Raw genomic sequence first — 16,019 nt, forward strand, 5'->3', positions numbered from 1 at the left:
TGGTTACATGGCTTAACCTCTTTTGGCATGATGTGGCACTGTTTGTAAAAAGCTGAGGCGGTTAGTAGTCCTCCTTGCCAGTACTATTTAATTTTTTTCCCCTATTGAATCATTCATACTTAAGTTATTCTCTTGGGAACAAAAAACAAAGCTAACAACTTTTTGGGTCATCATGAAAAATGGATCCAGAGGGGTCATTTAGAGTCCTCCTCAGAAATAAGCTTTTTGATTAGGTAGCCTGGCTTCCAAAGTATTTGTGCTCCTGAAGAGAAGAATGTACTCTTCAGTGGGGAAACAAATTGTAGATTAACCAATCATCTGTTAGAAATGCACTTGTAGTTGTTTTTCCAGAAGCTCCCATAACTCCCATCCCCAAGCCACCCACAGACATTTGCTTGCTCTCACATTTGTTTTGAGAATAATAACATTTTATAATGCTTTTGTTGGATTGCATATTATGTGGAATTTGCATTGCCTCCTCATGACTAATATTGAATAACTGTTTCCCTTAATTCATAAGAAAAAAAAAAAAACCCTAAGCAACACACTGTGCTGAAATGTTTAACTCTTTTATTCAAGTGCCAACACAAAGTAATTACCAAACAATTCTGGGACATAACCAAGCTACCGTCGTCCCTTCTGGGACTTATCAAGCAGAGGCCAAGTTTAGTGGAAAATCATAGGATGCCCCAGCAGCTTGGGGACAGGACCTCTAGCACACTTTCCTGCTCACAAAACTGAACTTAAATCACTCTTTTCAAACCACGTAAGGAAATAAATTTCTCTGTGTAGAAAACTCTGGAATACACTGTTTCTTTGACATCAAGACTGCAAAGCACAAATGCTGTTAGTTAATGGAAGCCCAATTAAACCTTTGTTTTACAGAGCATGCTAACTAGATGGCAGCATATAACAGCTCACTCTTCTGTTTAGTTTGCGCAAAGCCTATTTCAGCATGTTTGTGCCCTGTAACACAACCACAAAGCAGTGACAAACTCCAACCAGGAGGCTTATGAATTGACTCTTAAGTATATGGTGGTTTAGAATGAGTGCAAATGAGCTAGATGTGATTTGTAAGCTGGGGATATGTGAAGCCTTGTTTCAAGAAGCATTTGTGTGTTCTACTACACTGGGCCCAGATAGATAATCGCAAAAGTCACTTGCATATGATAACAAGAACTTCTATTATTTCTATTATTTCCAAGTTTAAAATGTCTGCAAAGCAGTAAGACTTACTCTGGAAAAAACAAAGCATCAAAAGGAAACAGGAGAAATTGTCCTTCTGTATGTACCTGGAAATTGAGGCAGAGCTTTTTGAAGAGCAGCACTACATCCCACTTTTAAAAAGTAAATGAATTGTTATGTAGCTTTTAGCTCTTTTCAAAAGCTTCAGTGTATAAACACAAAATAATAATGTTATATGTATAATTACTGTTTTAAAAAGTGTGTTAAGTCAAACTCCTAAATTATTTATAATTAAAAAGTAATTGTGAGATTCTGTTTCATAAAATTATGCATATTGAACAGTTAAAGTAAAGGAACATATCTTGGGGTCCCCCTTTTTTCAGATGAACATAATCATTTGAACTTGATATAAATAAAAATTAAAAACATATACTGTATATGTTCATTATTTCTGAAGGCTTTTATAGTAAAATGCAGTTTGCCAGTTCTAAAATCTCTGAAGGATTTTAGAACATTTAAAAATATCTTAATAGAATTATAATTGCTTAATTAATATTAAGGCAAGTTGAAGAAGACGTGAAAAAGAACGTCCTACCCTTCATTCATAGTCCATCATCTCACATGTTACTAACCCCAGTATCCGGAGTTCACTTGTTAGTGGGAAGAACACATTGCTCACTCTGGCATGAGGCTCTTGTCCTAAGATGCCATTGAGAATCCATTGAATAGTTCTAACTGTCTGGTACCCAATAGATCATGTCAGAAGCTCTGGACCTGCAGGCAACCAAACCCTGCCTTTAAATTTCTCCATCTTACACTGAAATGCAACACATGTCAAGGATGATTGCAGCACACACTCAGTTTCTAACATAAGGTTAACAAGGCAGACAGAAAGAGGGAAACAGATCATATGTTTAGGAATGAGAGATTATAAATTATAGTTGCAAGAATTTACTGGAGACACCAAAGGGTTGATTCTTAGAAAGAATTTGCCCCATGCATTGAGTCCAATCTGCAGCACCTCAAAACAACACAAAGCCAGAAATTATGTGACTTCCCTAATTAAAACACACACACACACACACACACACACACACACACACACACACAGAGGGAAAGGTTATTTTAAGCCCTCATAACATGAGAACATATATTCTTATAAAACCATCTTTTTAAAGGAATTTATTTATTGTGTGTGGGTGGAAGAAGTCAGAGGTGACATTAGAGTAGGTTCTCTCCTTCTACAATGTGGGTCCCAGGTTGTCAGACCTGATAGCAAGTACCATTAACCATTGAACCATCTCACCAGCTATGAAAAATTATTCTTCTTTTCAGTTGTGATTATACCTATAAATATTGGCTTCAGGAAGGGATGGATACCTGTTGGAAAATCTCTGAGCCTCTTCTCTTGCCTCAAACAAAGTAACATACATTGAAACTCTGTTTTCTTCCCCAAGGCAAATTTATAAGCCACGGTGAACAGTGTTTTAAGTTTTAAATTCATACATTTTATTGTTTTCACACAGGATTTTAGCATTGAATGCTGAATGTAAACTTCAAAATAGTTTATTCGAACCTTTGCTTTACATATGAAGAAACAAAGGCCTGTGGAGATGTCTCATGCAAAGCTATTGTTACTGTATAACATGGGAGAGTTAGGGCTGGAATTCGGGGCTCACAATTGCAATCCACTATTTCCATGGGACCAACTGAAAGGATCAAAAACCTACAAGGATGCCTGCTGAATTACTATATTCCTTTCCTCATTCCATGTTCTAAGCAAAATTCTGAGGAAAACAGGTGACTGCAGGAGAACTGTATGTCAGGAGGTGAAGTAGCCAAAGGGCTTACCAAAAGTTTTTTATTGTAATAGGTAAACAGTTGATTGCAGCCTGGTGACACTAAGAGATACTTGTGCATGAGTAATGAGAGCATACTTCTTTTGTATCAGGGGAAAATGCATGTCAAGAATAATCAATGGACCATGCTCAAACTGTTAAGTATTGCATATGCTGCAGAAGCAACTTTGGTAATAATAAGTCACTTATAGTTCCCCCTACACACACACACACACACACACACACACACACACACACACACTGACTGTTTGCAATTCTGTGGACTTTTGAAGGGCAAAAAAAAAAAACACATAAACACATCCCTCTACTTACAAAAAATGGAGGGAATCTTATAAATGGAGACATTTCAGTAGATAATTTTGCCTAATATGTCACTACTTTGAAAATGATTAAAGGAAATAGAGTCCCCTTCCCCCCCCCCCCAGTGAAGGCAGGTACTTTGACTTGTCAAGTTTAAGTTGGACATTTTCTCTTCGTTTGGAACCGCCACAGAATGAGCCCTTTCATGTCCTCAATAATACCAAACCAATGCAATCCATCTGTTCTGCCAAATTATTTCTAGTTCCCTAACCAAAGGCATTGCTTTTTCATGCATTTTATCATGATTTTATGCCCTTTATTATATTTTACAAAAGGTTCTGATTCCTCCAGGGCCAATGAGAACTGATTAGGGCACTGGCCTCAATCCAGGCTTTGAACACAGGAGAGGAAGGAATAGAACTGTTTCCTTTTTTCTCTGCTCCTTGGCAGAAAAAAAAAATGTGAATCTATACCGTGTGTGTGCTCCGTGTGTGGGTGGGTGTGGGCAGGCCCCGTTTTATCCTGTCACAGTATGACTTTGTAGATCATGTTCAGAACATTCTTTCTATAATCATGTTGCATTAAGGGGCTTTGTTTCAGAAAGACTATTTCTTTAGGAAAGAACCATTGTGAGACTCAATGATATGGTAATTTTACATGACTTTCGTCAAACTTCCAATCTGTATCGAACTGTCTTGGATCTGTGTTGAATCTGATCATACTCATAATCACAGAGTAGGTACTCATTAAGCATTGGCTCTTTCCTGATTTTCAGTGGACACTGATTGAAGGCAAGACACGATCATGATAATGGAGCAATAAACATAGGTTACCTCACAGTATTTCTTATTAGGAAACCAAAAGAGGAGTTATAAATGCTCATAGCTTGGCCTATATAGGCCAAGATCTAAGGCCTATGTTTGAGTGTCATAGAGGATCTCCCCTGATAAACCAAAACTTTTTAATGCATTAAATGTCCAAATATGCTAAGAATTCTTAAAACTACTTTGGGTCAGAATATCATTGATGAGTTCACATAGTCATCCTTCAGATTAATTATCTCTGAGAATGGAAACCAGGATCTCCCTAAATTAAGATGAACAGAGCACTTTGCCCCATTTTATGAGTCATTATGCTCTTGACCTTTGACTGTTGGTAGAATCTTGGGGGAATAAATGAAGAATAAAGAGTACATGGGAAATAGAAATAGAAGGGACAAGATAAAAATATCTACAGCCTAAACAAGGGAAAGACTAAATTAAAATGGGAAATATTCTACGGATATCAGTATGAGGAAAGTTGGCTGTGACTAGCGTAAGGGTGGGGTGAGCCGGCTACACCAATGGTACTAAGAAAGAACAGAGTTGCAACTGGGGGACTCTCAGCTTGCTCAGCTGTCTACTGTGTTCCCACAGAGAAAGACAAACATCTCAAATGATTCTTTCACCTCATTCTTCTAGAGGATGAGAAGCTGTCATAGGATGGCTTCTACTGCTTCTTTCTCTCCAGCAGCTGGAGAAGCTAAGGTTATTGACAAGAAATCAATTCTTCCTGTCTGGTGTGATGGAGCATCCCTGTATTCCCAGAATTCATGAAGCTGAGGCAGGAGGATGGTGACCTGGGGGTCAGGCTGAGATCCTGTCTCAGATAGCAAAACAAACAAACAATACAGAAAAGAATGGTTGCTTCTTTATATTGGATACAATTATCCTTCAAACAATATATCTAAATGATGGATGGATGGATAAATGGATGGATGGATCCAACATTTGTGTCAAATGAGTTATCAAGTTAAAAACTTAGAAACAGTGATGCATTTTAATAATGAAGCAAGAATAGATTATGAGTGATAGGCCTATTGCCTGTTTGCCAGTCTTACCCAAGTATAGTTCAATAGATGTCCTTTTATTATTATTGTCATTTGAGTGACTGTCTATCACCATGAATCCTGAATCCTGTTGCAGATTATTATTTGGTGCATGGCTGGGCATTCAACTAGAATGTATATGAATTACTGAAGAATAAGAAAAATATTTGAGGCAAACATGGAGTATACATCATGAACATGTATGTGACTAGCTATAAAACACTATCAATGATGCTTAATTTCATACCAGAGACAAAAATACAATGTAGACTTGAAAAAAAATTTAATAGGAACGGAGAGGAGAGAACATGATAGGGTTTTGGATAGTATAGTACTCAAAACATGAGTCTAAACATCAGTTATAGGATTAACATTGTTAGCATGGACTGGTGATACAGCCTGTAATCTCAGGCCGAGGCAAGAGCTTTGCAAGTTCAATGTCTTCCTAAGCAACTTAGTAAGAGTGCTGTGGATGGAGCTTAGTAGTAGAGTGCTTCCATAATATACAGGTTTTGGGCTCAATCTCCAAGAATCTAAAAATATAGAAATAATTGACATTATTTAATGTGTTGGTGTTTCACTGTATCTGCGTATATCATATGTGTTTGTGGACAAGCTGCTGGTTCCTTTCTAAGTGGTCATTCATTATGCAACTAAGATTGGCTATCTGTTTTCTGATATCTGTTCATTCTGTTTTAGATGACTCAAACCATGGAGTTACCATGGTTTCAGTGGGGAACTTTCTAGCTCTGAAATCTTCTAGTTAAACTTTGTCTCTGAGCTCTTGATCTACATCTTTCTCTTTCTCATTTTACCTCTTACTAGTTGTTCTAATTATTTGGTTTTCCAGGTCTTTCCAAATCTCATGTTTACCAGCCATTCACCTACTTCTCTGGGATGTTTGTTACTTGATCAGAGCAGTGGCTGATCTTTACCAAATTTTTCTTTTTAATTAGAATCCCCCTCTTACCTAGGAATACTTTCTCTTAAGTATATCCTTAGTTTTCTAGAACTATAAACTGTATCTACATAATGCTGAATGATAATGTGAAAAGCAGAGAACTTCAGTTTTATGGCAAAGAAAATTCCTGAAGTATTTGCTTGTTTATTTGGGACATGAAGGTGGTCTTGAGAGCCTTCTGCTTCCCATCATTCTCTTGCTCTGTGGCCCATTCCTCCCTAACTGTGACCTCATCATTTATTTCAATGACAAGCACAGCTCTGCCTCCTGCACAGTAAAACGTGAGGGTCACTATGCAGCCATTTCTCCAGCCTGCCCTCTCAATGAACCATATATCAACACTGAATGGCCTGCCTACAGCCTCATCCCCTTTCACCCAGGAGGCTGAGGATGGGATTGTCCTGGTCCCTAGGGAGATGCTCTTCCAATTTACCTTTCTTCCCTGTAACATTGAAGAATAGATTCCTTTTTATTCTCACTACAGTTCTGTGCCTCAGTATTAACTTACAACTTTCTTGTGGTCATGTGTATTCTAGATGTAGCATTAACATTGTGTAGTTTTAGGAAACACAGCAGTTTTCAAAGCATGAATTAACATCATAAGTCAAAACAACCATTATCAGGTTTGTGGCCGTACTAAAAGAGTAATGTAGCCAGGAAGACCACATGTTGGCTAATTGAGATTTAATTGAGTGCATAGTTTTGACAATTATGAAGGTCAATTCTTTGTTAGAATGAGTGAAATTCTCTCCTGAGCTTGAATATAAAACATTGAATGAGTCTAGATTGTCTCAAATTATCAGTGGCATTTATTTTGTTTAATTGCAAATCTGTTACCAATAATACTTTTATAAAATACATTAAATTGATTGTTTTAAGAGTGAAATATAAATTGAGGACAGTTGTCTTGTAAGTTTCTAAATATTGACTACAAATTTCTATACCAACTCAGTACAGATCATTGATAATCAGACCCTAAGCTGTATGCATCCTTAGGGATACACTTTGAGAAATCTTGGTCTGGAGGGCAACTACCATGAGGGGCATACTCATGATATAATTGCCATGCTTCTGATAGTGAAAATCCAATGCAGTCAAATTTAATGGTATTAATTTCACCATTCCTTCTAGCATATTTTCAGGTCAGTGTAACACAAGAGAGTAATAAATTTGTTTGTTATATCAACAGTAACCCCTGTTGGTTCTAAAGCAGATACACTTTTATAAGGAAGGGCCAATTGCTAATTTCTTTGTTATAAGTTTATTTTTTTATGCCAGAAGAGAATAAGCTTTATGTAATCAGATGCCTATTTATCTGAATCTTGCATCTGCTCATTTTCCAATTTTTATTATGGTGCTTTACCAAGTAAATCTATGTCACATTCTTGCATGATGAATGTGAGCCCATTATTAATCATCTTAAATGTGATTCGAGGTCCTGTTTTCTTCTGCGTGCTGCCAGTGGAAGACTGTAAGTTGCTGTTGTTTTCTTTCAGCGGATTCAAGGTCGGAAGGCCAGCCTGGAGGAAATACAGCTTGTTCATTCTGAACATCACTGTCTGTTGTATGGCACCAGCCCCCTGGATGGGCAGAAGCTGGACTCCAGGACACTACTAGGTCTGTATAGGCCTCCATTCTACTAGGAACAGCACATTCCAGCACTGCCATTAGTCAATGCTGGTGTCAGCTCAAAATACTTGGCAAGCAGTGTGACAAAAAAAAAAAATCAATTTTTCCAGCAGTTGCTGCCTGGAATGTGTTGTGTAAGATAGAAGCCAATGCAGATCAAGAGGATTCTCCATTAGAAAATGACACTGCAGAGTGTGTAATGCTTATTTTTATATTAACTTTTATTTGGGTAGTGGTTATACAGTGTGTTTTCACTTGTAGAAATATTCAAGTTACCAAGTTTGTTTGCTCATCTTTTTTAATGGAAAGATCATAAGAATTTTTCATATTCTCGGGAAATTTTCTCTTTCATCCTTCTCCATTGTTTCTACCTTTCAGTTCTCATTTCTGAGTTCCACACTGGAAGTCTTGATGTAATCCATTAAATATATGTTGCACTTCTGAAAACTAAACATTGCAAGTAGAAAACTAATAATTTACAATTCATTTCAGTGTTTGATTTTTTCCTAAAACTTTATCAGAGATTTTAAAATAAAATTTAATCTACAGAGATTTAATAAAAATAACTAAGTTGGAAACATATGCTGAAATAATTTTATTTTACAGTCTTAAAATAAACATTTTAAAACTTCATTATGGAATTTGGATTATTGTAGCTTGTAATTCTTTTGTTTCAGATAGACCAGAATGATGCTATTCTGCTTGTAGAAACTGAGACTCAAGATGCTTTGTCTAATTTATCCATCCTGTTCAGTCCCATTCAACTTTTGGACTCCCCTAATATATTAAATGATGTTTTACTCTTTGGCTCCTTTTGGGGGGGACCCACCACCCAGTTCCCAAATAAATCACTCACACAAGGAGGCTTATTCTTAGTTATTAATGTCCAGCTTTAGCAAGGCTTGTTGCTAGCCAGCTTTTCTTAACTTTAATTAACCTGTCCGTTTCCCCCTGGGCTTTTTTCTTTCTTCTGTATATGTATATATTACTTTCACTCTTACTCCATGTGGATGTCTGGATGGCTGGGTGGTTGACCCCTGATGTCCTTGTCCTCCTCTCCTTGTTCTTTTGCTGCTCCTCTTCTTCCTCATTCCTCCTTCTATTTACACTCTGCCTTCCAGCCCTACTCATCCTTGCTCCTGCCTTGCTACTGACCATTCAGCTCTGTATTAGGACCCACCAGGTATTTTAGACAGGCACACTAACACAGCTTCACAGAGTTAAACAAATACAATATAAACAAAAGTCATACATCTTAAAATAACCCCAATCCTTCCTAACAAGATGGGAGGTGTCACTTCTAAAGTAGAATGTATGCTATACTCGGATAATTTTGTTTTAGAATTAGAAGCAAGATCTAAATAAAAATTCAGAATGACCAAACCTTCCAATTACCCTTTGTATCTTGAAAAGCATCCATAGATTACAAAATAAGATTTTATTGTGACTACTTATTCATCTACTTAGATACTCTGGGCCTCATATAATGATACCTTAAAAATACTGTCTTCACTAATCTCAAGTATAAGATTTTCTATAGCATTAATGCATCTGTCATTGCCATTTTCTATTACCTCGTGGTTAGTCAGATTTCAGTCCACTGATAAGTTAATATAGTGCTGTCAAACAATAACTTCAGTAAATGTAGTAAATGTCTTTCTCACAACTAAATTAAAATTATCAATTACTTACTTCATCTTATTACCATATAACTAAAGTTTAAGCATTATTAAATAAATTTATTTCCCATAGAGATTAATGAATTTTTAGACTACTTCTTTAAAATATTTTATTGCAGTACAACAGTTTCTTTACCTCTATTACTTGCTCATAAATAATGAGCTCAGATAGTAAAAAATGTTTTTTAATTCATATTTGAGATATGGATTTACACTTGCAAAATACTCAAGGATATGTGAATACCCTTGTTAAGAATAACAATATTTAAAAAAACTTTACCCTTCTGCAGTGTTACAAAGAAGTATTTATTAATTTATTCATGTGTGTGTATGCTCACTTGCTTATGTGTGTCAGTAAGTTTATGCAATGGTACTGTGGTCAGAGCACAGATCGCAAAAGTCTATTCTTAACAAGGGTATTCACATATCCTTGGTGTCACATTCCAGTTTTAATACTATAATGTAAATCCAAGGTCTCTTTTTTTAGGGGGGGGTGTCTCTTCCTAATTAGGTGTTTTTAGTTATGCATGAATTTTCATTATAATTTTCCATGTCAATCACTTATTGTAACAAAAATAAGCATTCTTCTGTGACAGTACAGTCTCTTTAGACTCACACTTAGATCATGTGAGTTCACCACAAACTTCTTTTCAGTTTTAATTGGCATGTCATTCATCATCAGTAGAGCATAGGTGAATTGGAAGTTAATACGTGGTACCACCCTACCTTAATCCCAGAAAATAATCACAATATTTCAGGATATATTCTAAATTTATTATTGTGTTATGTTTTAAAAACTTGCAAACAAGGAAGAGGCATATGATGTACATGATTTTACTTATACCTTAGGTAGATATAGATACTCATAATATTTAAATATACATACACGTTCTAGGACTTAGTTCCTGGTTCAGAGCTGTTGCTCAGTGGTTAGAGTAATGGCTACTCATGCAGAGAAACCAGATCAGATTCCCTGCATTTACATGATATCTCATGACTACCTATAACTCCAGTTCCAGGTGATCCCAAGCACATACTTGGTATGCTTACGTATATCCTGGCCAAACAGATACAAATAAAAAAAAATTAATTAATTTCAGAAACTGACTGACATTTGAGAAAATACATTGTATTCAAACTTTTTAATGACATCCTATTGGAAAATATACTCAATAAATCACAGTTACTTTCCATTAGCTGCAATTTTTTAAAGGATAATGAACAGTATTTCTGTATTAGTTTTAAAATTCTTTTCAGCTTGTCTTGGTGGTTCAGCACTTTAGGAGTATTTTGGGGAGTTCAAGGGCAGCTTGGGCTACAGCGTGAGTTGCACCAGACAGCAATAAAGGATGAGATTCTATAACAAAAACAAATGAACAAAAACCAAAATTGCTTTCTTTCTGAGGAATGCAGAGTATTTTTCCAAGTGCCCTGAAGGTGAGGTAGGCTGAATGTACATCTCTATGCTGCCTTTGGCTTAACCCTGAACTCACACTGCCCTGCCCTAAAATGGCATAAGCAGGAGGGAATGGAGGTCAAGTACATCTTGGAAGTATGGCGGAACTACTGTTGCACGCAAAGAAATAGGGAGAAGTATTAGTTGAAGTTCAGGCCAGCATCTTCACTTCGGGCAGCAAAAGGCCCCTCAAGAGTCATGATCTGAAGAATTTTTTTTTACCATAAACCGATTTTTAAACCAAATTTCATTTGCATAAGCTTGTTCAATGTGAGGTAATCAATTCTATGCATGTGTGTTTGTGTGTTTTTCTGGTTTTTTGTTTGTTTTGCTTTTAGTCTGTACCTGGGTATGTGTATAAACAAGCAATGTGTTATGAAAATTAACTTATTGGTCTAAATTTTCAAGTAAGTGAAATAAGGAATACATATGGCATACTATATATTAATAAGTACCTAGAGTAAGAACTGTCCGTTCATAACATTCATGTTTCATGTCTTCACACTGTGCAGGTGATGATTCTCGAAAGTTCTTTTCCTCCTTGCCTTGTGGTGGACTTGGGGTAAGTATAAATTTGTCTACCCTTTTTAAATTACACAGACTTACAAAAGCTCTCCCTTGATTTCTAAGTATTACCTACAGAAAGGGCCGTGTTACTGACTGAGCTTATTGCCAAATCTGGGGCTTCCTGTTCAAAACAGACTTATGAATTTCATGATGATGATAACATAGAATCACATAAAATGTGAGACCTTTCCATTTGAGCTGTGTGATAAGGCACATATTCCCTGAGATCAACTTTGTTAGACTTTTGTGTGGCAGAGGAACATTCCCAGGAGAGAACACCATTTTCTGTAGAATTTCACCAGCTGTGTACATACATTATATTGCTGCAGAAAAGACACAAACTACACAAAGTGCTTTGCATTATGGGGCACGTTGAGAGCCCTTGGAGGTGGTTGTTGTCGTCTTCAATAATTAACAAAAACTTGACCCCGGATGTTTATGCCCCATTTCAGGGATAGATTTATTCAGATCCAGCAACATATGAAGAGAAATGCCTACATTTTTGTGGATGATTAGAACAACCCTATAGCCTTCAGTCTCTTTAAAGTTAATCCTCACCAGTAACAAACCTCCATTCTGAACTGCAAGTGCCAAGCCATGCAGGGGCAGCATAACTCTAGGTCAGGTTTCCATGGACTAAGGCACTAAAGGGAAGTAAAATGCGCAGGTGTTGAAGAGAGAGAACAAAAATCATGTTTTTGACAATTCTTTGCTAAGTCTTATGCAGAAAATTTCCCTAAGTTTCTGTTTATCTTATCATATTAGTGATGCCTAACTCAGGAATCTCTTCCTGCCCTTGCCTCTCTGGAAATAAAATGCCAACACTGATCAGTTTATCACAACTGAGTTTTGGGAAGCCAGCAAAATGTAAAAGTCATTTTTGAAACTGTGTATAGTTGTTGTCCCTGCATGTTTGACTACACCTCACTTGCATGCCTAGTGCCCACAAAGGCCAAAAGAAGGCATCAGATCCCCTGGAACTGGAGTTACATACAGTTTCAAGCCATAATGTGAGTACTGGGAATTGAACCCAGGTCCTCAGGAAGAGCAGCAAGTGCTCTTAATCACTTAGTCATCTCTCTAGCCTATATATAATGGAGGGTAAGAAGTTGAGTTACTGGAGAGGAACATGCACTGTTTAAAAATCTCACAGCCAGCAATGAAGGGCTAGAAGTACTTGCGTCCAAACTCTCATATAGAAACTGAAGCAGCTTTTCAAATTCCTCCATGGGCTTCAGCAGCAACAGATGGCTGATGACTCTATACTCAAACCTTCCAGGCTCACAGTGCCTGGTGTGGCCCCTTCTTAGCAGCTCACCACTGACTTTTGTTGTTTGATCCCTGACACAAAGCAGTCACCATCCAGCTTTAGTGCAGACTGGTTGTAGCGAACCTCCTGTGGTGCTGGGAGTTCGCTGGACAATTCTAAAAGGCAGAGGATAAATGACTTTTGAAATGACTTTCATTGCTCTTGGCAGTATGTTCTAATATCCCAAGTGGCTATTCTAGGAGACAGAGTGCTTACTTGCAAATGGGGCAAAAAGTGCAATGGAGCTATTTCCTGGGAACTGTGGTGGGAGGAAAATCAAAACTTTTAAAGGAATGGTGGGCAATGAAACCTACTCCTGTACACATACGTTTAGTTCATGACACATAGCTGAACAACAAATGGCTCCTTGAGACTCCCCTCCAAAATATATCCTGGGATATTCCCAAGTATCCCTACTGACCCTTATTAAACCCATACCAAGTTAACTTAGTGTTCAGCTAGAATGACTTCAGTAAGCTCTTTAAAGTACCTAAAGGATGAGTATAGACTGCTCCTGCAGATCTGTACACCTAATGTGAAGCATAACAGGGCCACAGAATGTCTGTCTTCATATTATTCCAGACATGACCATGATCAGGATGGTGGCAGCAGTGCTGATGGATAGTGATAATATGGGAAGGGACTGGAGATAATATGGGAAGAGGTGGAAAGAGGCTTGGGTCAGGTGGCCTTATCAGCCCTGGAGAAGGGTGGAGAGGACTTGAGAGGGACACTTTGATCATCAAATTTCCTCTGTCTTCTGAGTAGGCCCTGGTGTGTGTGTGTGTGTGTGTGTGTGTGTGTGTGTGTGTGTGTGCGCGCGCGCGCATGCGCGCACGCTCTTTTACCTTTTAACTTGGTGACGTTATGGCAAATGTGTATGGTTCAGTAGTTTTGTGTGTTTGTGCAGTTGTATTTAAATTGTTTATGTCATTTGTGTGTACATGGCTTGGGGAACTCCCAAGACAGATTTGTAGAAGTCAGCAACAACTTTTGGAACTTAATTATCTCCTTTCAGCATGAATTTTGGGCACTAAATTTAGGTTATCAGGGTTGCCCAACCACTGAGCCATCTTGGGCAGTTATTAGTATTATTAATTATTGCTTTTATTTTAAAGAACAAAAACATATTCTTGAGCATACCTGTGCCATCTTGCTTCCTTAGATCTTTAGTTTTCATACAGACTTAGGGAGAATTCTGGATCCTTTGGGTTTGAACCAGCCTATATTTTCACCTCCAGGACAACCACAGACATATCTTATACAAGAGATAGCCAGCATGAACTCGGAATAGCCCAGTTTAAAGTTATGGATGCACCATGGCGGCTTGCAATCATTTGGTAATTGCTTTTGTCTTAAAACACTCCTCTGGTTCAAATTATCCAAGATAGATCCATTACTTTCAATTCAGAAATGCTCCTTGATTTCCAATCCTTAATGTAAACTGTCATTGCTCTGAATATGAGGTTCATTCTCTCTGCGGCTAATGTGTAGCTACTGAATGATGATGGATTAATTGTCTTTTGAGGAGATGACCTGGGACATTATGAAATCAGAAAACCTCTGCTTCTTATTAGATTTTCCCCTAGAATTGCTTGAAGTAATTGGATTCTTGGTCAGGCAACCCATGGGCAGGCAGCATTTGGGATCCTTTAAAACATACTCTCCAGAACCATGTTTTGAGCGACAATGTCGGGTTTCCAAATTTCTTTGTTTGAGTCTCATTTTCTTAGTTACCAGGGCATGACTCATTTCTAATTATGAAGTAATGCCACTGCAGGAAAACACACCACTTGAAAGAGCATTTTGCCAAACCTGAGCCATGGCCATTGTACAGTGAAACAAATCATTAGGAGACTCTGGAAACAATAGGCAGAGCAAGACCATGTTCCTTCTCTCTCCTCAGGGTACATCACTAAAAATAGTGATCGTTTTCCTGGCCATCTGACCTACTGCTGTGTGAAGAAATCTTGAAGTCATTTCTCAGCCTTATTTTACCCCTCTTCACTTGATAGGCCAAAAAAAGAAAGAAAGAAAGAAGAAAAACAAAACAAAAAAAAAAAAAAAAAAAAAAAAAAAAAAAGAAAGAAAGAAAGAAAGAAAGAAAGAAAGAAAGAAAGAAAGAAAAGAAACCCACAAACGCAAGGACGAGCAGGCTTTTATGATAATGTCGTCATCAGCTCCCAGCTTCAAACGCTTCTGTGGCTTTTGAGTTGTCATTTATAACTTGGAACTGAATCGACCCATAATTCCCCCGGTACACTTAGAGAAATTGATAACAGACTCTGCGCTTCTTTTATGGCTCAGAGGAGGCAACTCCAATCACATCACTATTGGCAGGCAATATTATTTTTTGACATGGTTGTAAAAGTATAAAGGGGCTTATGGCATTTGTTTAGATGAGGAATGGACTCTCAAGCTGTGCTGGGGTTTATGGGACCCGATTAGTGAGAAGCGGAGGGAATATGGTGTTTGCAAACAGGATATGATTTTATATAAGTTTGGGTTTCATGCTCCGTTCCCTGGGGAGAGCCCTGCAGACAGCAGAGAATTCCACTTTTATCCTGCTATAGACCAGCCCCCTGTGCCAAGATGCCGAAAAGAACACTGGTCACTGGGCAGCTTCAGGCCTTGGCAGGAAGAGGAGGGGCTGAAAAGAGGTTGAGCGAGTCCCTAGACCTCGTGAGGTAATGCACCATGCATAGACCGTATCTGGGCCTTACTTGCAAATCCTGAATGGACCAGAAAATGAGGCATTGTGAGATTAAACTAAAACCCCTTCCTCAGCAGCAAGTTTCAGAGCCCGGGGCACCCAGACTGCTTTTATTACAAACTTTTATTTTTGTCTGTGTTCTATATGATGACTCTCGAATCTCACACACTCACAAGGTACTTGGGTCTCATTTTTATTTCATTTACTTACTTAGGATGGAAGAAAAATATGTGTGTTAAGAGATTGGTTGAAGGCTCCTTTCAGTTAGTCTGAGGTTTCTTGGACTTTTCAGTTGTGTGCTAATAATACTGCACAAAAGGCAGATTTGGATGAAATATTTTAAATTTTCTCCCCTCCTCTCAGAGCTGATATGTATGCTCTTCCCTCCCAGATGCAAATTTGCACATATGTGTATTTGCATATATATGACCACAACCATTGCCAACAAACAGAAACTCTAATGAAAAGTGACATTTTGCACATATGGGTAGCTT

The 16,019-nt window shown here is 37.8% G+C and overlaps 1 protein-coding gene across 1 annotated transcript in view; it reads left to right on the forward strand.

Moving 5' to 3' along the window:
- Hdac9 (histone deacetylase 9) overlaps window positions 1-16,019 on the forward strand; it is a 757,858-nt gene that overhangs the window by 527,370 nt on the left and 214,469 nt on the right. Inside the window, exons 15-16 of the mRNA XM_051175100.1 lie at window positions 7,669-7,789; window positions 11,449-11,498. Of these exons, the coding sequence (XP_051031057.1) occupies window positions 7,669-7,789; window positions 11,449-11,498 (171 nt within the window). The remainder of the gene's footprint in view (window positions 1-7,668; window positions 7,790-11,448; window positions 11,499-16,019) is intronic.

The sequence above is a fragment of the Phodopus roborovskii genome, unplaced genomic scaffold (genome assembly GCF_943737965.1).
Source record: "Phodopus roborovskii unplaced genomic scaffold, PHOROB, whole genome shotgun sequence".
Lineage (NCBI taxonomy): Eukaryota > Metazoa > Chordata > Mammalia > Rodentia > Cricetidae > Phodopus > Phodopus roborovskii.